This window comes from Xenopus laevis, chromosome 2L (genome assembly GCF_017654675.1).
Source record: "Xenopus laevis strain J_2021 chromosome 2L, Xenopus_laevis_v10.1, whole genome shotgun sequence".
Taxonomy (NCBI): domain Eukaryota; kingdom Metazoa; phylum Chordata; class Amphibia; order Anura; family Pipidae; genus Xenopus; species Xenopus laevis.
Window position 1 is genome coordinate 131,702,854 of NC_054373.1, and position 22,566 is coordinate 131,725,419.

The 22,566-nt window shown below is 37.3% G+C and overlaps 1 protein-coding gene across 14 annotated transcripts in view; it reads left to right on the plus strand.

Moving 5' to 3' along the window:
* mycbp2.L (MYC binding protein 2, E3 ubiquitin protein ligase L homeolog) overlaps positions 1 to 22,566 on the plus strand; it is a 137,025-nt gene that overhangs the window by 40,257 nt on the left and 74,202 nt on the right. For all 14 annotated transcript variants that reach the window (XM_041582441.1, XM_041582438.1, XM_018247262.2 and 11 more), the window contains 17 exons: positions 880 to 999; positions 3,947 to 4,028; positions 5,198 to 5,315; positions 6,009 to 6,213; positions 9,741 to 9,894; positions 10,919 to 11,091; positions 11,527 to 11,652; positions 11,748 to 11,875; positions 12,641 to 12,732; positions 13,395 to 13,529; positions 14,161 to 14,244; positions 14,356 to 14,452; positions 15,556 to 15,748; positions 16,161 to 16,435; positions 20,251 to 20,472; positions 21,013 to 21,204; positions 21,920 to 22,126. In XM_041582441.1, the coding sequence (XP_041438375.1) occupies positions 880 to 999; positions 3,947 to 4,028; positions 5,198 to 5,315; positions 6,009 to 6,213; positions 9,741 to 9,894; positions 10,919 to 11,091; positions 11,527 to 11,652; positions 11,748 to 11,875; positions 12,641 to 12,732; positions 13,395 to 13,529; positions 14,161 to 14,244; positions 14,356 to 14,452; positions 15,556 to 15,748; positions 16,161 to 16,435; positions 20,251 to 20,472; positions 21,013 to 21,204; positions 21,920 to 22,126 (2,603 nt within the window). The remainder of the gene's footprint in view (positions 1 to 879; positions 1,000 to 3,946; positions 4,029 to 5,197; positions 5,316 to 6,008; positions 6,214 to 9,740; positions 9,895 to 10,918; positions 11,092 to 11,526; positions 11,653 to 11,747; positions 11,876 to 12,640; positions 12,733 to 13,394; positions 13,530 to 14,160; positions 14,245 to 14,355; positions 14,453 to 15,555; positions 15,749 to 16,160; positions 16,436 to 20,250; positions 20,473 to 21,012; positions 21,205 to 21,919; positions 22,127 to 22,566) is intronic.

Sequence of the window (22,566 nt, forward strand, 5' to 3'; positions counted from 1 at the left end):
TATACTAGTAACTCCTTCTCTGTGTTATTCCGCTCATTTGTTCTGATGTATTTCACCTGAAGAGAGAACTGATGTTCAGAAGATCGTGGGTTCTTTTTTTAATAAAAACTGTACAAATCTTTTAATTGAAAGTATATTGAAGATGGGTTTCTTTTTTCAGCAATGGACCTGATAACAAGATAGCATTGCTAATAGAATTGTCCAAATTTTGCATTTCCAATGAGAGCAGCAGCTCATGCTTCGTTGGCTGCTAGTGTGTTGGCGGAAAGGTGGGAAAGCACCATGAAAGTTTAGCGGATAGGCAGTTTTAGATATTTTTATCATAGGTTACTGCATTTTTTCTACTGTTTGCCCTACTAAGAATGCAATTCCATTCTGCTGTAAAGACATCTTCTCAAACCCAGAACCTGCTGGTAGAAGTAGAAGAAAGAACAGTTATGATAAGATATTAATGCTGAATGTTTGTGTTCTGGAAATGCAGAGAGCAGATGTTTTCTTTCTTCTAGGTGGTTAGTTAGGGTTAATCATGGGCCCTAAGTGATCAAGAGTGCTTTTTACTGTAGCTGTTTCATGTTATCTTTGGTAATTGTTCAGGTTGAAGGAAAACTAGTGCATCATGCCCCATGAGTATCCGTTGTAATAGTGTTTTCTGTTGAAAATGCTCTGTGTAAGTTCAAGATGAAAGCAAAGATTTGCTCCTACTGTGTGGTGGTAAGATTAATCACTTGTACTTATTTTGGTTGTTACCAGTTTGTTCTGCATCTCTGTCCTTAATTGTTCCTTAGTGTCTTTTCTCAACACCTTTCATGCTGTGGAAATGTGCACCAATGGCTTATTTATGTACCTTATGGTTTTATCTTCTGTGTATGTTGCTTGCAGATGAGAGCAGAGAACAAGGTGAGAAAGATGCAAGCAAAATCACAACGTACCCTCCTGGAGCTGTACGATTCGACTGTGAACTGCGGGCTGTTCAAGTGAGCTGTGGCTTCCACCATTCAGGTACTCAACTTTAACTGTAATGCTAAATAGCATATAAATGTTACATTTTTCCGAGTTACAAATGTAAACTTTTTCACTGTGTAATGATTTGAAACCTATTCTAGGGACTATATTAATATCTTGCTTCTCAAGCTTATCGCTACTTTTCTACTTGGAACATAAAACTATTTCCACGTTATAAGGGTCTGCTATTTTCTTTAATTTCCCTTTTCCCTTAAACTAATGGAAATATTAGCTGAAAACATTCCCTGCTAAGCCTGCTGATAGCAGTGCATTCTATGCTAAAGGACATAAGGGCAGTTAATTTTATAATTGGTGTAACAAGTTAATAGTTATAGTCCCTGAGGTGTGCCTAAACAATTGGCAGTCTTATTGCCCCCCCCCCCGCTTTTTCTTGTTTGATTTCAAGAAATATCAGCAGCAGAAATAAATTCTAAAATGCAGTGCAACGAAAACAGGAATCTAAAAAGACAGGAAAGTGCTATATCTGTCCGATAAAGTAGAATGAGTGGGACATCAGGGAATTGTTGAATTGGTATAGCCACAATCATTGTCGTTGGCACGGTAGAGAATGACAATATAACAGGCAAAAACAGAGAATGACGGTGACTTTGGTGTTTTGTTATATTAATTAGCACCCTCTAGTTCATCATGAAATTAAATCCTATCCTTACACTTAACAAGGAAGTAAAGGCTTTTTATAGGGATTCTGTTGGTATCCCTCAAAAGAAGCAACGTTTCAGTATGCATATATTATTTTTTTGTACCATTTAGATATTGCCTCCAGTACTCCTAGCTGGATCTGTCCGCCCCATCTGCAATCCTCTTGAAATCCAAGCAGGTGGCGGCTGAATGGGCAGTCAGAAACAAACACGCATGGCAAGTAAGAGTGATTTCACTGGTAGGCGCCATGTGGGCTCGTTTCCTTTTAATAAACTTACTAATCTTTTCCTTCCTGAGCAGTTCATTTCCACTAACCCTACCACTGGCTAACCTAATTCACTATGGCAGATATCTGCTCCTTTTTCTTTGCTAAGAGACCATTTTCAATCATCTGAATAAATCCTAAGCTCAATGAAAGTCATTACTGCAAAAATATAACATTTTTTTTTTTTTTTTTTTTTAAAGTCCAGGAAAATATCAGAATAAAATTTCCATGATTTCCAATACATACATTTGTTATGCTAATGCTCTCAAAGTGGTGTATATTTTCTCTTTAAAACTAGCAGAATCTGTGGGTTTGCTATCCTTGCTCCTTTCTTCCAGAGAAAGTGTTTCCACTTGTTGAACGGGAAACAGTGAAAAGCTGCAGATTGCTTTTTGCCCAATTTGATTTCCCCCCATGATCCAGAACTTAATCAGTTAAAATGCCATTAATTGCCATACAGTAATCCAAAAACGGTGTTGTTTTGTTGGGTTGTAGATTTGTAGGAAAATGATTTATTTCAGTTTGTTTATGCATTGACATATGCACATGTGCAGTGGAGTAAAACTTTACTGTATGTATGTATTAAGTATGTATGCGCACTCTACTTTTTTCCTCAGTGTCCCTAGTGCAAAGAGAAAACCATTTTGGCACCCAAGTGAAATAGGCTTTCTTTGTACTTTAATTCGTTAAATTGCTTCACTCTGGCCTGATTGTTGGTCTATGCAGCCTGACAATGTAATCTTTTTTATTTTTCTTCACTGCTTTAAACTTATCTGACAATATTTAGAGGTTGGTTTGTCTTTCATATACTCTGATGATAAAAAAAAAAATATTTATTTTTAAAGGGGTTGTTCACATTCCAAACACAATTTTTTTTTAGTTCAATTGTTTTCAGATTGTTCCCCAGAAATAAAGACTTTTTTCAATTACTTTCCATTATTTATTTTTTACTGTTTTTCTAAAATCTAAGTTTAAAGTTGAATGTCCCTGTCTCTGGCAGCTCAGTAATTCAGGTGCAGACTTTGAACTGTTACAATTTTGTAACATTTAGTTGATACATTTCTCAGCAGCATCTCTGGAGTATTAGCAACTATTGTATCAATTCTAACAGCCGCTTGTAATGAAACCCAGAGATTCTGCTCAGCAGTGACAAAGATAAGAATTGTATGAATTAAACTTATCAATTTAAAACAGTTTACAGGGTCGGCGACCCCCCCCCCTCCTAGAGCTGCTTTAGAAGGAGAAAAATGACACTTTACACTTCAAAATTAGAAAAACGGTGACACATAGAAAGTAGAAGGTAATTGGAAAAAAGTGGTTATTTCTGGTGATCTATCTGAAAACAACTAGTTGTTTGAAGGTGAATCACCCCTTTAAAGGAAAACTATACTAGTAGTCATTTGATAATCCCATAAAAAAAGCTGCTATTTCAAGTGCTAAAGTCCGCCCACTGGCTCACATGAGCCACAATGTTCCCACTCTTAGGACACTCATACACAGGGTCACCATCAGAAGGTTAAAGGGGCTCTGCAGCTTGAAAAAGGGCCACGTTGTAGCTTGAAACATTGTAACTGTCCAGATCATTAGGCCATGAGAAGCAAATAAAGGCTTTTAAATAAATCTTTGGAGGGTGCTGTCTGCTACATTTTGGATACAGGGGCCCTGTGATAGAGCCCCCCCCCATAGATTACTAATATGTATATGTCAATATGGTAAGATTCTATTATAGGTCACATAAATTATCTGTTGGTTTAGTATTCATTCTGAAGGTACAGTTTTTCTTTAACTGTTTAAGGACAGTAATTGCAAGTTAATGCTATTTCACTTTTTTGCAAAATAATGGTTTCTTTTTACAGTGTTTGAACTATATGCAATTTTTGATCTGGAATGCTCTGAGCAATTTATTGTAATGTCATGGTTTTAAGCAAATCTTCTCATTGTAGCAAAATTTGGATTGCCTAAAAACAGGTTTCTACTGCTAGTGTCCATTTTAAAGAAAGCTAATGTTTCTAATTTTAGTAATCTTAATGGAAAATGGTGACGTGTATACATTTGGATATGGACAACATGGACAGCTTGGTCATGGTGATGTCAGCTGTAGGTAAGTAGTAAAAAAGAACTTATTAACTAATCAAGCTTTCAACAAAGCAAGATAATTGGTTATTCTAGTTATTTCATTCCAACTGTTGTAATTTCCAGGCACAGTAGCAATTATGCTACTCTGGATTGAAAAACTGAATAGAGGAAATTAACATATTTAAGATTATGAGTTCTAATTTTCATGGTCTGCTTTCACTCAGGTCTATAAGTCTATGAACACGTTTTTAAAATATACAGGTATGGGACCTGTTATCCAGGATGCTTGGGACCTGGGGTCTTTCAAATAAAGGATCTTTCTGTAATTTGGATCTTCATACCTTAAGTCTACTAGAAAATAATGTAAACATTAAATAAACCCAATAGGCTGGTTTTGCATCCAATAAGGATTAATTATATCTTAGTTTGGATCAAGTACAAGGTACTGTTTTATTAATACAGAGAAAAAGGAAATAATTTTTTAAAATTTTGGATTATTTGGATAAAATGGAGTTTATGGGAGAAGGCCATTCCTTAATTCACAACTTTCTGGATAACAGATCCCATACCTATACAATCATGGTATCAGTGAATTTGTAATTGTTGTGGTGTATTATTACCTCAGGTAATAATACATGAGGCAGCACACAGACCCTCATGAAATGGTGGTTCAAGACAAGAGATGTAAAAGAGCAAGATTTACTTATATATTATATATATTTCAGTTTGGTAAGATTCTTTCATATGCCACTTAATTTGATAAACTATCTGTTGCTTAAGTGTTCATTTTGGGGTATAGTTTTCCTTTAAAGTGCTCATCTCTGCTGCCCACACCATAAGGCTGACCACCTATTCATAAATGTGTGTTTAGTATAGGCTCTTGATTAACAGCATTGCAATGAAAGGCTGTTAGCCCATCTTTAGCATGCCGTATCTTTAACATGATTTTGTTTATCAGGCTAGTTTTTATCCCAGTGTTCGTATCTCTACCGTGCATTCACCTGCATCAGAAAGACAAATCTGCTCCGTACCTTGTTCATGATAATCACACATAATCAAATGTAGCCGTTTATTAAATATAAAAAAACTTTTCTGTACACTGATGGTTCTTTTTTTTCCTCTTTAAATTCTGCATGTCACTTTGCAGAATATGTTATTGGAGCTGGATTGCTAACTTGCTAGTTTCTCCTTTAGGGGCTGTCCGACTCTGATCCAGGCACTGCCAGGCCCCAGTACGCAAGTGACAGCTGGCAGCAATCACACGGCCGTTCTCTTAATGGATGGACAAGTGTTCACATTTGGAAGTTTCTCTGTAAGTGGAAAGCAGACCTTTTAAATATGAATAATAAGCTGCAACTGTTTGCATAAGAGGGAATGGCACTGTTACATTTGTTTAAATATTCAAGACACCCTCAAATTTTCATGCAGAATTTACTTCACATAGTTTATGTCCATACTCCCACTTTTAGTGAGAGTTTTATGTAGCCCATTATTCTTCACTTTCTTTATCAGTGATGGCAGGACATTTGGGTTTATTTTAGGGATTTACAATACATACTAACCCTTTTTACAATTTTTTTTATACTATTAGTTCTACAAATGTAATTTTATGTTATCACTTTGTACAGGCAGTGGTCCAAATTAAGCACTTGTCCCTGCAGCAACTATACTAGCATAATTGTATTTTTTTCTGCTTTCTGCTCCCCATGCTCTGTGATGTCATAGCATGACTCTTGGCTGCTAAGCCAAGCCACTCCTGTTTTTTGCAGGAAAATTATAGTGGCTAGAATATTGGTAAAGAATGACTCCCTTCAATGTTGAAAGTGTCACCAGAGCCCTTAAGAAATTAGGAAAAAGTTAGGGGGGAAGATAAGTAGTATAATAATGCATTCGCCTCTTTAATTTACTTTTAGATATACGTTAACCTTCATTACCTTGAGAGCTAAAATGCGTTATACGTTATGAGTCCATTGTCTTGCTGAAGTCTCTTTTATGTGTATTTCAGAAAGGGCAACTCGGAAGACCCATTTTGGATGTCCCCTACTGGAATGCTAAGCCAGCACCCATGCCCAACATAGGCTCTAAATATGGCCGAAAAGCAACCTGGGTTGGAGCAAGTGGAGATCAGACCTTTTTGAGGATAGATGAAGCACTAATTAACTCCCATGTTCTTGCTACTTCTGAAATATTTGCAAGCCGGCATATAATAGGCAAGTTATGTGTATTACAATTAAATTTTTTTCCCAGGAAAATGTACTTGCAGCATAGTGTTTGTGTACATTTCATTATTTTACTTAACTACTGAGATTAAGTTGGTACCAGTAATAGAGGCATTTTTATCAAAGAGTGAAGTTAAAGGGATCCTGTCATCGGAAAACATGTTTGTTTCAAAACGCATCAGTTAATAGTGCTACTCCAGCAGAATTCTGCACTGAAATCCATTTCTCAAAAGAGCAAACAGATGTTTTTATATTCATAGTAACATAGTAACATAGTAACATAGTAAGTAAGGTTGAAAAAAGACACATGTCCATCGAGTTCAACCTTTTTTTTTTTTGTTTATTAACTACCTATCTGCCAGTTGATCCAGAGGAAGGCAAAAAAACCCATCTGAAGCCTCTCCAATTTGCCTTAGAGGGGGAAAAATTCCTTCCTGACTCCAAAATGGCAATCGGACTAGTCCCTGGATCAACTTGGACTATGAGCTATTTCCCATAACCCTGTATTCCCTTACTTGCTAAAAAGCCATCCAACCCCTTCTTAAAGCTATCTAATGTATCAGCCTGTACAACTGATTCAGGGAGAGAATTCCACATCTTCACAGCTCTCACTGTAAAAAACCCCTTCCGAATATTTAGGCGGAACCTCTTTTCTTCTAATCGGAATGGGTGACCTTGTGTCAGCTGGAAAGACCTACTGGTAAATAAAGCATTAGAGAGATTGTTATATGATCCCCTTATATATTTATACATAGTCATCATATCTCCCCTTAAGCGCCTCTTCTCCAGCGTGAACATCCCCAATTTGGCCAGTCTTTCCTAATAGCTAAGATTTTCAATACCTTTTACCAGCTTAGTTGCCCTTCTCTGTACCCTCTCTAATACAATAATGTCCTGTTTGAGTGATGGAGACCAAAACTGTACGGCATATTCTAGATGGGGCCTTACAAGTGCTCTATACAGTGGAAGAATGACCCCCTCCTCCCGTGACTCTATGCCCCTTTTAATACAGCTCAAGACCTTATTTGCCCTTGATGCTGCTGACTGGCATTGCTTGCTACAGCCAAGTTTATCATCTACAAGGACTCCAAGGTCCTTTTCCATAATGGATTTGCCTAGTGCAGTCTCATTAAGGGTATAAGTGCCTTGGATATTTTTACATCCCAGGTGCATGACTTTACATTTATCAACATTGAATCTCATTTGCCACTTAGCTGCCCAGATTGCCAGTTTGTCAAGATCATGTTGCAGGGATGCCACATCCTGGATGGAATTAATTGGGCTGGATAATTTTGTGTCATCTGCAAACACTGATACATTACTTACAACACCCTCCCCTAAGTCATTAATGAACAAGTTAAATAAAAGTGGACCCAATACTGAGCCCTGGGGACCCCACTAAGAACCTTACTCCAAGTAGAGAATGTCCCATTAACAACCACCCTCTGTACCCGATCCTGTAGCCAGTTTCCTATCCATGTGCAAACGACTTCATTAAGCCCAACAGACCTTAGTTTAGAAAGCAGTCGTTTGTGGGGCACAGTATCAAACGCTTTGGCAAAATCCAAATAGATCACATCTACTGCCCCCCCACTATCCAGAATCTTACTTACCACATCATAAAATGCAATCAAATTCGTCTGACATGACCTATCCTTCATAAAGCCATGCTAATTGTTGCTCATAATGCCATTCATTAGGACAAAATTTTGAATGTGATCCCTTAACAAGCCTTCAAATAATTTGCCCACCACAGATGTCAAGCTTACTGGCCTATAATTGCCAGGCTGAGATCGTAATCCCTTTTTAAATATTGGAATAACATCAGCTTTTCTCCAATCCATAGGCACCATACCAGATGACAGTGAATCTGAGAAAATCTGAAATAAGGGCTGGTCTAAAACTGAACTAAGCTCTCTTAGAACCCGGGGGTGTATGCCATCAGGCCCTGGAGCCTTGTTTACATTAATTTGTATTAAAGCTTTTTGAATCATATCCTGAGTCAGCCACTGACTAGATTGAGCTGAACCATTCGTGCAGTTATTAAGTGAGCCTGTGAACCCAGACTCCTCTATTGTGTACACTGAAGAAAAGAACTGATTTAACACATTTGCCTTATCTGTATCTGTTACAACCATACTGGTACCATTGTTTAATGGAGCAACACTCTCAACCTGCATCTTTTTACTATTAATATATTAAAAAAACTTTTTAGGGTTAGTTTTCACCTCCACCTCCAATTTTGAATTCTGACATGGGGCTAGACATTTTGTCAATTTCCCAGCTGCCCCCAGTCATGTGACTTGTGCCTGCACTTTAGGAGAGAAATGCTTTCTGGCAAAAAAATCTGTTTGCTCTTTTCAGAAATGGATTTCAGTGCAAAATTCTGCTGGAGCAGCTCTATTAACCAATTCATTTTGAAAGTATCCCTATAGTATAAAGTATCCCTTTAACGATCACCACAGTTCACGAGAGTGAAATTCTGCCACTCTCCCCCATATTTTATATTATGTACATTAGATCATGTTTATTTTTACTACACTTCAAATACATACAGATATTAAACCCTGTTGCTTGTGTTGCTGTCTTAATGTGATAGGGAAATTTTACTCTATTGGGGGTAGGGACTGATGTGTCGTTTTTTTTTTTTTTTTTACATATGTTTAAAATGATTAGATTCTTACAGGGGAATGTAATAAAAGTCACAAAGATCAAAAAAATTCGCACCAATAAGACTAAAAATCCACATATCGCAATGTAATATTGTTCCTTAAACTGTTATTGCATTGCGAATTTTAATTGCGCACTCCTAAGAAGTGCTTGAAGGTGTCGTAATCTTTTGGAGCAAACATAACGACTTTTTCAGTAAGAAATTTTATTACATTGACTGCGCATTGGCGCAAACTATAAAATTCGCAAACGGTCTTTCATTGTCGGAAGTGGTCGCTAAACAGTTTCCGGGCTCGCAAAAGCTATATTAAATTCGCACAAAGCAAAATTTGTTCGCGCAAAGGCATAACTTTTCACATTGCGAATAGTTTTTCCGTTAGCAATTTTTATTACATTCCCCCGTTAGTACTGTCTTTTGGGTTGACTGTAGGGCAAACAACTCTCTGAGGACCACTTCTTGCCAGGCAGCCCTACAAGCTGAGAGATGTTTATTAAAAACACATCACACATCTTATGTACAATTTTGCCAAAAGACGTGGCTGAATATTGAATCCAAACTTGCCTATTCAGATTTCAACAGGTTGCACAATACTGAATTCTCTGACCAAAGCATTTTTACAGCTGTTTAGAAACTAGCAGCCACATGATGTTAGGGCAAGTTCAATTTCAAGATGTAACTTGTGATACCCAGTAAGCCACTTACTGTGCAATTTTTCTGTGCTTGATTTATGTTTTGGACCTATACACTTAAATTAGTTAATCATTAAGTTTATGACTTGGAAGACATAGCACAGTGTAGACATGTTAAGTTGATATGATGAGAGATAATTCATTTCTTTCCTTCGCAGGTTTGGTCCCAGCATATATGACGGAACCACCTCCATTTAAATGTCTTCTCATCAACAAGGTTGATGGAAGCTGCGCAACCTTTAATGACTCTGAGCAAGAGGATTTGCAAGGTTTTGGTGTTTGTTTGGATCCAGTTCACGATGTAATTTGGAGGTGAATTTTCTATTAATAGATACCTTTTAATATATTTCCCACAACAGCTAGAAATTAGTGCACTCATATAACAGGATTCCACTGTGCCTGGCTGCAGAAGTGTATGCTACAAAGTAAATCACATTCAGCTGGAACCCTAGCATTTTTCAATTGTAAACCCTGCAAGTATTGTTTGTTTGTAAACGAACATTTGAACATGCCTCTTTATTGAAATTTGCCCCTAATTTTCCTAGCACTTGGTCTTTTTTTTTCTCATTCCACATTCAACATCTCCAATTGCAGTCTTCCCAAACCCAACCTAGTCCTAGTGTGTTGAAATGTTGAAAAAAGAATCAAGTTGTGGTTATCTGATTAGTCAAGTCTTTGTCTGACTTGGAACAACATCGAAGGTACACATCTAGTTTCCTTATGTACACAAACTTTTTATTTGTGGCTCATTGAAAGCTCTTTTCCCACCAGTCAAGTACCTCTAAGGCTATGGGCACACAGGCTGTTGTCTGTGATTATTGTCAGCCTGTGTAATTTTGCAGGCTGAGAGAAGCAGATCTACTCAGTGCCCCTGCTCCATTGATTTGAATTCGATCAGCCTGTGTCCGGCCACGCGCAGGCTGAGGTCAACCCAAATACTGACCTCTGCTTCAGCTCCACTGTGTGTGACCGCACCGTATTCAAATCAATGGAGCAGGGGCACTGAGTAGATCTGCTACTCTCAGCCTGCAAAAATATGCAGGCTAACAGCATACCCTAACTGTTGGCTAGTTTATGGCCACAGTTAATCTCTCTCTAATCGTGTTTTTACCTCTAATCATGGAAGTCTATTTAAGCAAATCTCCTAGTCCTATTGATCTTGATAATCCTGCTTTTTTTATCTCTAGTATTTAAACACTGAATGAATGGTTCAATTGTTAAAGCCAGTGTATGTGTGCTTGTTTTGCAAATATTATGGTTAGTTTGTGTGTTAATACAGTATTTTCCCTTTTGTTCATTGCAATACTGTGGTTGCAGTTGATTCCCTTTGTTTTAGATTTCAGGGCAGCACTAAAGAACTGTGGTGTTACAATGCGGTGATAGCTGATTCCAGGCTCCCTTCAGCTCCAGACATGCAGCTTCAGTGCAGCATTCTTTGCCCGGAACTTGCACTGCCTACAGGACAGAAAGCCGTAACAACTCGATCCCATGCAGCTTTGCATATTCTAGGTAAAATAAGTGGTGGTATGCCACAGTCTACAAAATCAAATATGCACATCCACTCTGATAATATACATCCATTAGACATGTGTTTTTGAAATACAGCATGATTATTATTTGTGGTCTGTTATTTTGGCAGTTTTGTCATAGTGTTATTGTAACTTATTACCCTATCAAAGCAGTGTTAAGCTCCTAAAGCATTGCATTTATCACTAATATTAATAGGAGTCATTACAGCTGCATAGCCCAAGACCATTATTTTAAATGTACTACTTTGTGTTTTTTCCAATAGTCGAGTGATGGCTAACTGTTAAACATCTGCAAATACTTCTTAACATAGTTCTAAGCCCACCACATGCTATATGTTTAAAACTATTTTACTGAAACAAATATATGTGATTTACATTGTTTATATTCATCATTCTGTTTGTTTTTTTGTTTAAGGTTGTCTTGACACATTGGCTGCAATGCAGGACTTAAAAATGGGAGTTTCGAGCATTGAAGAGGAGACTCAGTCTGTGATGAAGGTGTATTCCAAAGAAGATTATAGTGTTGTAAATAGATTTGAAAGTAAGGATTTAGTTTAATTAATAAATGGCACAGCTTAAAGCAACATTGTCTTTTTATTGCTTCATATACATCTTTCGTAATCGTTTCCATTTTAGGCCATGGTGGAGGCTGGGGCTACTCTGCCCACTCTGTCGAAGCTATTCGTTTTTGTGCTGATACAGACATATTACTTGGAGGGCTTGGACTGTTTGGTGGCCGAGGAGAATACACAGCAAAGATAAAGGTATTGATTGTTTTTGTCACGATACAGCTCCTTTTTGGGTCATTGAGACTCAAGTTGTCTATAATGGTATGCTGATAGTATCTTGCTAATAGATCATTTCATTATGATTGCAATTATCCTTTAAAATACATATGTGGAAAAATACCTCTGTTAATCTGGATTTCACAGCTTTATTTTGGTGGATGGAGAACTTTTAAAACCAGTAGAATAATCCAAAGCAGTGATGCCCAACATGTTGCTCACCAGCCCCTTAGCTGTTGCTCCCAGTGAGCTCATAGCAGTTGCTTATTTTTGATTTTCTGCCTTGGAGGCAAGTTTAGGTTGCATAAAACCGGATGTACTGCCAAACAGAGCCTCTTTTAGACTGCACGTCCTCATAGCGGCTACCAAATAGCCAATCACAGGCAGTGCTCCCTAAATCTTTCTATATGTGCAAAATAATAAAAAAAAGTTGTGTACAAGTGCACAGCTTGTACAGAGGTAACGTTGATCACAGACCTTATTTCACACCTCCAGGAACTTTTTTTTTTTTTTTTCATGCTTGTGTTGCTTCCCAACTCTTTTTGTAATTGAATTTGGCTCACCGTTGAGAGAAAAAAGAAAAAAAAACTTGGGGGACCCCTCATGTAAAGGATGGATCATTACTTGCTATTTAACTGATTGTGACATTTGCTGATTAAATATAGCACTTTTGTTTAAAATGTAAATAACCCGGCAGTAGTGAAATCAATTGTTTTGATTTTAAAATATATTTTTTTCAAATAGTTATTTGAGTTGGGGCCTGATGGAGGAGATCATGAAATAGATGGAGACCTCCTTGCTGAAACAGATGTCCTTGCATATGATTGTGCTGCCAGGTGAATAACATATATTTAAACTTTCTTATACGTAAGTTTCAAGTCAAATAATAATGTTAATTTGAATCCTAAATTACTGTGGGTTTTTTTTTAATTTGCTTTTGCTTTTTGGCGCACATTCTTATATGCAAGGTCTTTCCACTCCTGAAAAAATATGGCAACCTCAACATGGGAAGTAGAGTAATTTCAGATAATTGCAATGGAAGGAATTTTTTTGTTATGTTTTCTCTTTCTACACGCTGAAGGACAGCTTCTTTAGTGCCTTAAAGAAAAACAAAATCTCAAGCAATAAATGCCTGCCTCCCTCCTGCCTCACACCACTCATGATCCTTGCTCTGTAAAGCACAGTTGTGCAGTGGGGTTGGCTAACACCATCTCATGCTGCTTTAGGTTATTTTTATCTTCTAATATGAGAGTTTGTACCTGAAGCTGATGTGGATCTGGCTTCAACTATGTATACTCTCTGTTGGCAATCACTGAGTTTTGTAGTGATTCTGGCTGCTAATGGCCAAAAAAGTTGGTGCTGCATTCATTCAAGAATAAGCATTAAAAATTAAAAAAAACTTGCCATTTTATATACAGTGTAACTTTTTTGCACATAGTAGCTAATAGCATAATTGTGTTTCCTGAGTTTTAACATTTTATGTGCTGTAATTTTTTAGAGAAAAATATGCAATGATGTTCGATGAGCCTGTCCTATTGCAAGCTGGTTGGTGGTATGTTGCATGGGCTCGAGTGTCTGGTCCAAGCAGTGACTGTGGTTCCCATGGGCAAGCCTCAATAACAACTGATGATGGGTAATTATGACTGAGCTGTGTTATTGCTGATTTATGACCATATTTGCGTATATATCCCACATAAACCACAACTGTATATGACTATTGCATTCCTGAGCATAAATATAATCTCTAACAGTTAACAGATTTGGCATTTCCTTGTATTCAGTTCTGTTTTTCTTCGCTTTTACATTTTTTCAGTTCAGTTGTTCAGCAGAAATAAAGACTTGTTTCAATTGCTTTCTTTGTTTTATTTTTGACCATTCTTCAAAAAAGGAGTTTTAAAGTTTAATGTTAATGTCTCTGGTGTCTCATTCTGGCAGCTCAGTGATGCAGGCACAGATTCTAAACTTTTGCAATGTGCTACATTAGTTAAATTAGATAAATTTCTTAGCAGCACCTGTGGAATATTAGCAACTATTGTATCTGTTATAACATCTGCCTTTTATGAAATTCATGGATTCCAAGTAACGGATTAGATCATCATAAGTCTTTTGAAATTGTTTAGTGTAGGCATTGTGCCATAACCTGATCCTTAACAAGATTTTATATATACCTATATTGTTTCCATTTATGTCTACATTTTTACCTTTTCAGACTTTTTTTTTCACTGCAAACTAATGCAGTTTGTCTCTTACTCTTTTCCTGACAGTGTTGTTTTCCAGTTTAAAAGTTCTAAGAAATCAAATAATGGTACAGATGTCAATGCAGGTCAGATACCACAGTTGCTATACAGGTAAGGCACTCTTTAGTAGGAGCTACGTTCATTAATGTGGCACAGGATATCGGCAAATATAAACTGGCCTTTGTGCATGGGTTATTTACCGATTTGATTTACTTCTGTTAGACTTCCCACAAGTGATGGTAGTGCAACGAAAGGAAAACCACAAACCAGTGAACCAGTGCATATTCTGAAAAGATCTTTTGCACGGACGGTGTCAGTGGTACGTATCAAAATTTATATATACTGTATAAGGAGTTTATTTATTTATTTTTTTACATGTAATTTTGTGATTCTGTACTGGGCTATTTGCTTGCATTTACTTATAGAATTCCTACTTTACTTCTGTTTGGATTAACCTAATCATCTATGAGGGAGGCTGATGGTGCAAACTAGCTGCCGAAATTAAAAGAAGGCTCCTCTTAGACTGGCAAAGTAATTTAGAGGTTCAAGCCCTTATCTGTAGTTGTCAAACCATTTAAAAAAATATTGATAATGTAGGTTTATGTGTATAATACATCCAATGTAAAGCATACTAGCAGAACAGACACAGTGACAAAGAAAAATCATTCTGTACTGTGGTGCTAAATCTGATCTGTTGGAACCTTGCTTTATTTAGCCCTCGTCTATTCTCAGTCTTCAGATTGTTTCAAGAGTTAGAACTTGCAGTGCAGTAAGGGACAAAAAATGCTTTTTAATTACATTTACAAATTATTTTAAAACCAATAAAAATGTTCAACTATATTGGCGAAAATGCTTCAGTATGCTGACAGAAATAATGTTGGGGTGGACTTCCCTTTAGATTCTGTCTGCAAGAAGGGTTAACAGCCGGCCAGCATTAATTTCAGGACTGTTGCACCACTCTGCAATAGAAATATAACTGATATCATGCAGTTGCTTGAATTCCATAAAAAGATAGTTCACCTTCCAACTTGAACTTCAATTTTGGTAAAATGGTGAAGAATAAAAAATGGAAAGCAACTGAAAAGTCTTTATTTCTGATCAACAAACTGAAAATAACTGATCTAAAAAAGTGTTTGGAAGGTGGACAACCTCTTTTTTCACATGGGTGTGTTTTGATTGTGTTCATGTGTCCTGAGCACTGGATGATGTAATAAAGCTATAGAAACAAATGTAGTAATAACTGCCTTCATGGTATTGGTGCATCCACACTGCAGAAAAAGGGAGGATGTAAGTTTATATGTTGTCAACTAGGTATTTCCTGCACATCGTGTTTATTGATAATATATATCAACACTGGGAGATCAGCGTGTTTTGTGCTACAATAACTTCACCTTAACATGAATATCTGCTTTTCATCTTCAGGACTGTTTTGAATCCCTGTTAAGCATTCTACACTGGAGCTGGACCACATTAGTTCTTGGAGTGGAAGAACTTCGAAGCCTTAAAGGTTTCCAATACACTGCAACATTGCTGGATTTGGAACGGTTACGCTTTGTGGGGACCTGCTGCTTGAGGTTGTTGAAAGTCTATATCTGTGAAATCTACCCAGTATCAGGTATTCTGAAGTTTTGATAAGTTGGTATTTCAGTAACGGGTACTGTCATTTATTTATTTATTATTTTGGAAGCGAAGTGCCTAGTTTGTTGGGGGAGTGCCACAGTCCTTCAGTAGGCTGGAGTACTGTTTCTGTTTGTATTACCGCCTATGGAAGAATCATTAACCAAATGAATCAGGAAGAGTTTGCATATCTCTCACAGTATCATTATCGGAAGTAGTCCTGCTGGGCTGTGAATGGCTTGGGTGGGAGATTACTAAAGAACGAATGTCTATTAATTGACACGTTTGATGGATTTTCAAAGGAATGATTCAGTATCAATTTGCTTCCTTTTTTACAAACGGCAAACCCCTCATCATCATCTTTTAACAATTCAACTAGCAGTTAACCTTTATTATTTTTTTGATTTTAGCTACGACAAAAGCAGTTGTAGAAGAAACTAGCAAATTGGCTGAATGCATTGGTAAAACCAGGACACTGTTAAGAAAAATTCTTTCTGAAGGTGTGGATAATTGCACGACCAAGCTGGACAATGACCCTCAAGGATTTCTCAGCCAACCTATAAGCCTGCTAGAAGCTGTTCTCCAGGAGTGTCATAATACGTTTACTGCCTGCTTTCATTCTTTTTACCCAACTCCTGCCCTTCAGTGGGCATGTCTCTGTGACTTGTTAAATTGTTTGGATCAGGTAATTCCCTACCTACAACACATACATTCTTGGATTTTCCTGCAGTTAATTTAAATATACAAAGTGTTGGTAAATATACAAAAAAAATTGTTAAGGAGGAATCAAGGAGTTCTAGCAGGAAAGGTATAGATGGGAGCAACAATTATCCTATATTGTCAGAATATAAACTGGATTTCTTTTTTTAGGTACCTTAAAGGGGTTGTTCACCTTTGTAACAAATTGACAAATCTAACAGTTCACATGAATATAACAAACATTTCCATAGAAAAAGTACAGTTCAAGAGATATTCACCTCAGAAGTGTCCCTGTACTAATCCTTCAGTTCCACACCGACCCTGTGCTGGGAGGGGGTCACTGACCCCCAAAAACATTACAGTGTTCACTTCTTCTTCCTTATGACATCACACATTGTACTGGCAGCTAACTTAACTCCTATTGGCTATGTCTGCTGTCAATCTGCCACTGCTTCCTGTGCTGGGGAATTTGAGCAGCATTCAGGTACTGAACAGTTTGTGAGAGGGAGGGGGAGTGTGGGCTGTGTGCTGCAGAGACTTAAACTGTGCAGATGGGTGGGATCGAGGTACTTGGGACCTAGAGTTTTACGGATAATGGATCTTTACATAATTTGGATCTTCATACCTTGTCTACTAGAAAATCACGTAAATAATCCCAATAGGCTGGTTTTGCTTCCAATAAGGAATAATTATATCTTAGTTGGGATCAAGTACAAGCTACTGTTTTATTATTACAGAGAAAAAAAAAATTTGAATTATTGGATTATAATGGATACTATGGGAGATGACACTTGTACTTTCCAGAAATATATTATTGGGGGGGGGGGTCCATGTATTATTTTGTGTATTTACCTCATAAAAAATCATTATTCAGCAGCTGACGTGACTTCCGGGACTATTTGTATGAGCTTGAGGCTTTCCAAATGAGTTGAATGTTTGTGCATAAAGTAAAATATTTTTCTGGTATAGATCCCTACATCATGAAAAATATAACTTTTTCATTTTTTGGTATTTAGAGGTCTAAATCTTGTTCCAGAAGTGGAACACTTAAACACTTAAAAAAGGTATTGTTTTCCTAGGTAAATTACTGCCCCCCCCCCCCGAGAGAGCACACCGATGTTCAAAAAACCCACCTGCCCTCAACACTGCTCTGCAATTAGCAATTCATTTAGATGCATGATACATGGCTGCACAGAAATCAGTTCAGTCTGCAGCATCTAAATGAGTTGATAATTAGCCATGCAGGCTGTGGATTTCATATGTGTTTGGTTTTAAAAGGGTGAGGTGGCAGCCCTACTGTCCCTGCTAGATGTGTAAGTTACATACATTTCTAAGCAAGTCAGTGCTGGTTTTGTTGCAATTTTGTACAATTATGCTTAATGCCAAAGGTATTAAAAGATAAAAATATAGAAAAGCCAGTATTTATTCCCAGAAAAGGTTGCCCCCCTTTGGCACTCCATTCAGTTTTAGTCTAGGCAGAAGGAGAGTGCCAGAATTGGGAGAACAATGTTGCTCCTTCCTTTTCTGCAGTATTTGTCTGCATGGCTGTGTGATTGTTTGTTGCAAGGCAGCTTTGTTTATATGCTGCGTCTGTTAACCTCTGCCATTACAATTGATTTATCAACCAATGACCATTCAAATTATGTGACTGGTTACAGTTCAGAATCACCCAATAAATTACTAGGAGGAGGGCAGTATCAACATCCAATAGGAAACAAGTAAGGGCAAAGCCTGGGCATGATGATGTCATCATATAGGAAGTTCTTGGTGTGTCAGGTTCAAAATAGGCCACTCCCATCACTTCAGAAAACTGGTCAGAGAGACAGGAGAAGGACTGAGTTAATAGGTATAGAAATTAGCTTTTACAATGGCATTTTTACTTTTTGTTATGGAAAATGGTTTTTCTAACACATTGAGAGCATTGTTAGTGGTTTCATAAGATTGTACATTGAAGATGAACAACCCCTTTAAGTCAATGCCTCCTGATACTTTACGTTGTCAGTTGTTGCTAAATTAGCATTATACTGAATTAATCAGACCTGTAGCATCAGCTTCTATGTCATAGTAGCTTCATTTATGCTTGATGATTTGCAACTACCCCTAAACTTAGCTTCTCAAGAGCTGCCCAGACCACACTAAACATGTGGGTGTGTCTGATGCTCTTAACAAAAATTCAAGATGGTTACTCCCTGTGTACAGCTTTGAAGGCCTCAATCATTACTGTTAGAATCTGAAACTTTAGGCGGGTGCATTAAGTTTAGTATATAAAATATAATATTTCTTCCACATGTTGTTTTTAGGGTTTAGTTCTCCTTTAAATACTGAGTGCCATGTTATGCAACTTAGCTGGGCTCACTTATACAGGAAACATGTTATCCATACAACCTCAGACCATTTTCAGGCCACAACTGTTTTTATTCTCTTGTCTTCCCTAGCATTCTTTTCCCCTTATACCAGTTTTTTTCCCTTTCTTTGTCTATCTTGTGTTTTCTTTCTCTCCATTTTTACATTGTACCCCATAGCTCCCTTCTCCTTCCCTTCTGTTCTCTTTTCATTACTTTTCTTTTTTGCACAGGTTCTTAGCCCATTCTACTATACTCACTTAGTGATACTTAAATCGTTTTTTTTTTTTCCTCTGTTTCTCTTTATTCTCTTTCATTCCTTTATGTTTGTGTGTAGATTAATTCAGTTATCTTAAATTTTAAATATATTTATTTATATATGTAAATGTAAAAAGATGCCGGCACTCACGAAAAGTACTCACTGATGCCTGGGTGCAATCCACTGGTATCAATCAACACGATGTGTAGAGATGTTGTCGCACTCACAAGTCTTATACTGTAGAAAAAAATTTAGTTGATGGCACAAACTGACGTTACGGCTGTATACACAGCCTTTCTCAAATATATATATATTGTTCTTCAACAAACCCGCACTCCGATTTCTTGAATATAAATCAAATTTTATTCATACTTGTGGGTACACAAAAGAGTCTGGAGCAGGCACTCAAATAAAGGCAATGTTCCATTATATAGTAGAAAAGTAGAGAAGATTTATTGTGTCAAAGGACACAATAAATCTTTTCTACTATTTGATGGAAGATTGCCTTTATTTGAGTGCCTGCTCCAGATTCTTTTACGGTTGTCCACTCCCCATGCTGAGGGTTCAGGGCGGTGCACCTGGGCCACTTCCGAAATGTGGTGAGTAAATATTTTAGTCTATGGAGACCCCCTCTTTGTCTCATTACAATCTTGTGGGTACACAAATATGAATAAAATTTGATTTATATTCAAGAAATCGGAGTGTGGGTTTGTTGAAGAACAATATGTATACACATTTACCCTAGCACCCGGAGAATGGAAAAAGACTGGCTTTGAGTGTAAGCACTTGGAACTGGACACACACACACACCCCCACCCCCACCAACAGAAGTATCGTGAAACCATATCAAATTCACCCATAAAATTGCACTGAACAGCAAAAATAAGTGAGCAGTTTACTTAACATAGAATAAATGTTACCAATAAAAAGTGTAGCAATGCTGTACCTTACAGTGCTGCAAAATATGTTGGCGCTATATAAATACATGTTAATAATACCTAAATCGCAACATTGTATATTTCCTTCTTAAAAGCAACAGTGATATCCATACAAGTCTTTTCAGACTCTCGTCTGTGGTAGGCATAGTAGAACAGCAGATTAATTTAAACAAAGCCAGGGTTGAGTCCACAAATAATGAGCAAACATTCCTACGGTGTCCCACTGAACCCATTTGTAACTCTTGATATTATTTAATTTAAGGACATTCAGGAAGCAAATTTCAAACCATCAAGCAGTCGCCTGTTGGCGGCAGTTATGTCTGCTCTCTGCCATACTTCGGTGAAGCTCACCTCCATCTTCCCAATTGCTTATGATGGCGAGGTACTTCTACGTTCTATGGTTAAACAAGTCAGTACAGAAAATGACACTGCCTTGGCTCACCGGTTTCCTCTGCTTGTGTCCACTATGGAGAAACTCAGTCAGGTATGTACTACTTTATTTTCAATCATTTTTTAAACCAAAAACTGTGCAAAATGCATATTTCTCCTTTTTAAATTGTGGCCTCTCATTCAAAAATACTCTAGAATTCTTATTACCTTTTTAAAAGCATCTTTAATTGGAGCTTCACTTAGATACAATGTGTCTTTGTTGAAATGTGCAATGACAGATCTAAAGCAAAGGAGTAATGTAAAGACATCCGAAATATAAAATTGTAACTTGTACAGTTGAATTTAACCATGCAATTTTTTAGCATGGTTCACAATGTAATGCAGCCCCTCTCTCTGCTTCCATTCAGAAGTGGTGGATTCTGTTACTAGGAAGTCCCTCTGCTTTCCAGAGATTCCATGTACCATCCGCTATGGAGAGCAGAGGGACTTCAGTCACAGAAACCATCATTTTCAAATGGAACAAGGTGAAGAATGGGCTGCTTTACATTGTGAAGCTAAGGGGGTTGGAAAGTGGTCCCAGCAGAGCAGATAGATTATTAGTAAATGGACAATATCATTACTTTCTTTTAAACAGAGTGAAGAAAATGTCTCTGGGCTTACCAGTTTTCGTGAGGTTCTGGAGAAGATGTTGGTCATTGTTGTACTGCCTGTAAGGAACAGCTTGAGGCGGGAAAACGAACTCTTTTCTTCACATCTGGTGTCCAACACATGTGGTCTTCTTGCTAGCATTGTCAGTGAGCTTACAGCTTCTGCTCTTGGATCTGAGGTATTCACAGTAAAATTCATCTTTGTTAAGCATTTAAATGTACTTGCTACAACTAGATAGTAGACTGTGACCATTACTTCATAAGGTATTGCTTATTAATTTTGTATTCTGAATGAAATAGCAAGCATAAAGAGCACATGGGGTTTAAGGCAGCAATTAAAGATTTTTGATACCATGAAAACTTTCCTGGATGTCAACAGTTAACTGAATAACAGTATTTATATTAGACATTTTAGTAGACATTGATCACAACCATGTGGCTAATAATCAAGAAATCTCACATACAAAGTTGGCTTACTTTATCAAGTAAGTAAAAAATTCCAGCAAGAAATTGATCAGGGTGCTGTGATTGAGATAGTATCGGTTTCAACCAAGTGTATCCAATAAAATAAAAATGCACATAGGGTGCAAAATTGAGGGCGTCTTTTCCAATATTTAGGCAGGCAGCTGTAGTTTAGTAGCCTTCATTAGCCTTTCACTAAAACTCTGTTAAACAAAAATTTACATTCTACAATACCATAAAATAGCAGCTTTATTGGGCAAAAAGACCCAGAATGCAGCTCTCTGCACATTGTTTCATCAAACAGAATTAGAGGTTGCTTTAAGAAATGCATTGTGTTTTTTTGGTTTCAACTTATCTTGTTGGAAGCAAGTATAGTAGGAAGATATAAATATGTATCTGTATGTCTGATAAAGGTTTTATATCTTCAATTAGGTTGATGGGCTAAATTCTTTGCATTCGGTCAAATCCAGCCCTAATCGCTTTACAAAAACAAGTCAGGGTAGGAGCTGGAATACTGGAAATGGTTCTCCAGATGCAATCTGCTTCTCTGTGGACAAACCTGGAGTGGTTGTGGTTGGTTTTTGTGTCTATGGAGGAGGAGGAATCCATGAATATGAGCTTGAAGTTTTGGTTGATGATGTAAGTAGTATTTGGAAACACTTGCTGATGTTTTTCTAGATGCTGGTCTGCGTGCTTTCACACCTTCGATGTAGGACATTTTTTCAGTTTTGTATCAAGTTGTATTCATTATATAATCAAAAACTTTTTACAAAGTTACATGTGACAAAATGTTGTTGGATGCTGTACGGTCAGATATGTAGTACTAAGCTGCAATTACCATGAGAGGGCTCTCTCTAAGGTAACTGTATTCCCTTAGACTTAACCCCGTTCCAACTAAATCTATCAAATCTATATTGTATTCGGATATTAAAATGTTATTGTTGTATTTTTGAAGGTTAAAAGCTCACTGTCCTGCTGATAACATCATGGAATATGCCCAGCTCTGCACACCCACCTGCATGCCAGTTGTGTTTAATTAAGAATGCCAAACTACCAACTAGCATTAGTGAATTGTTTTC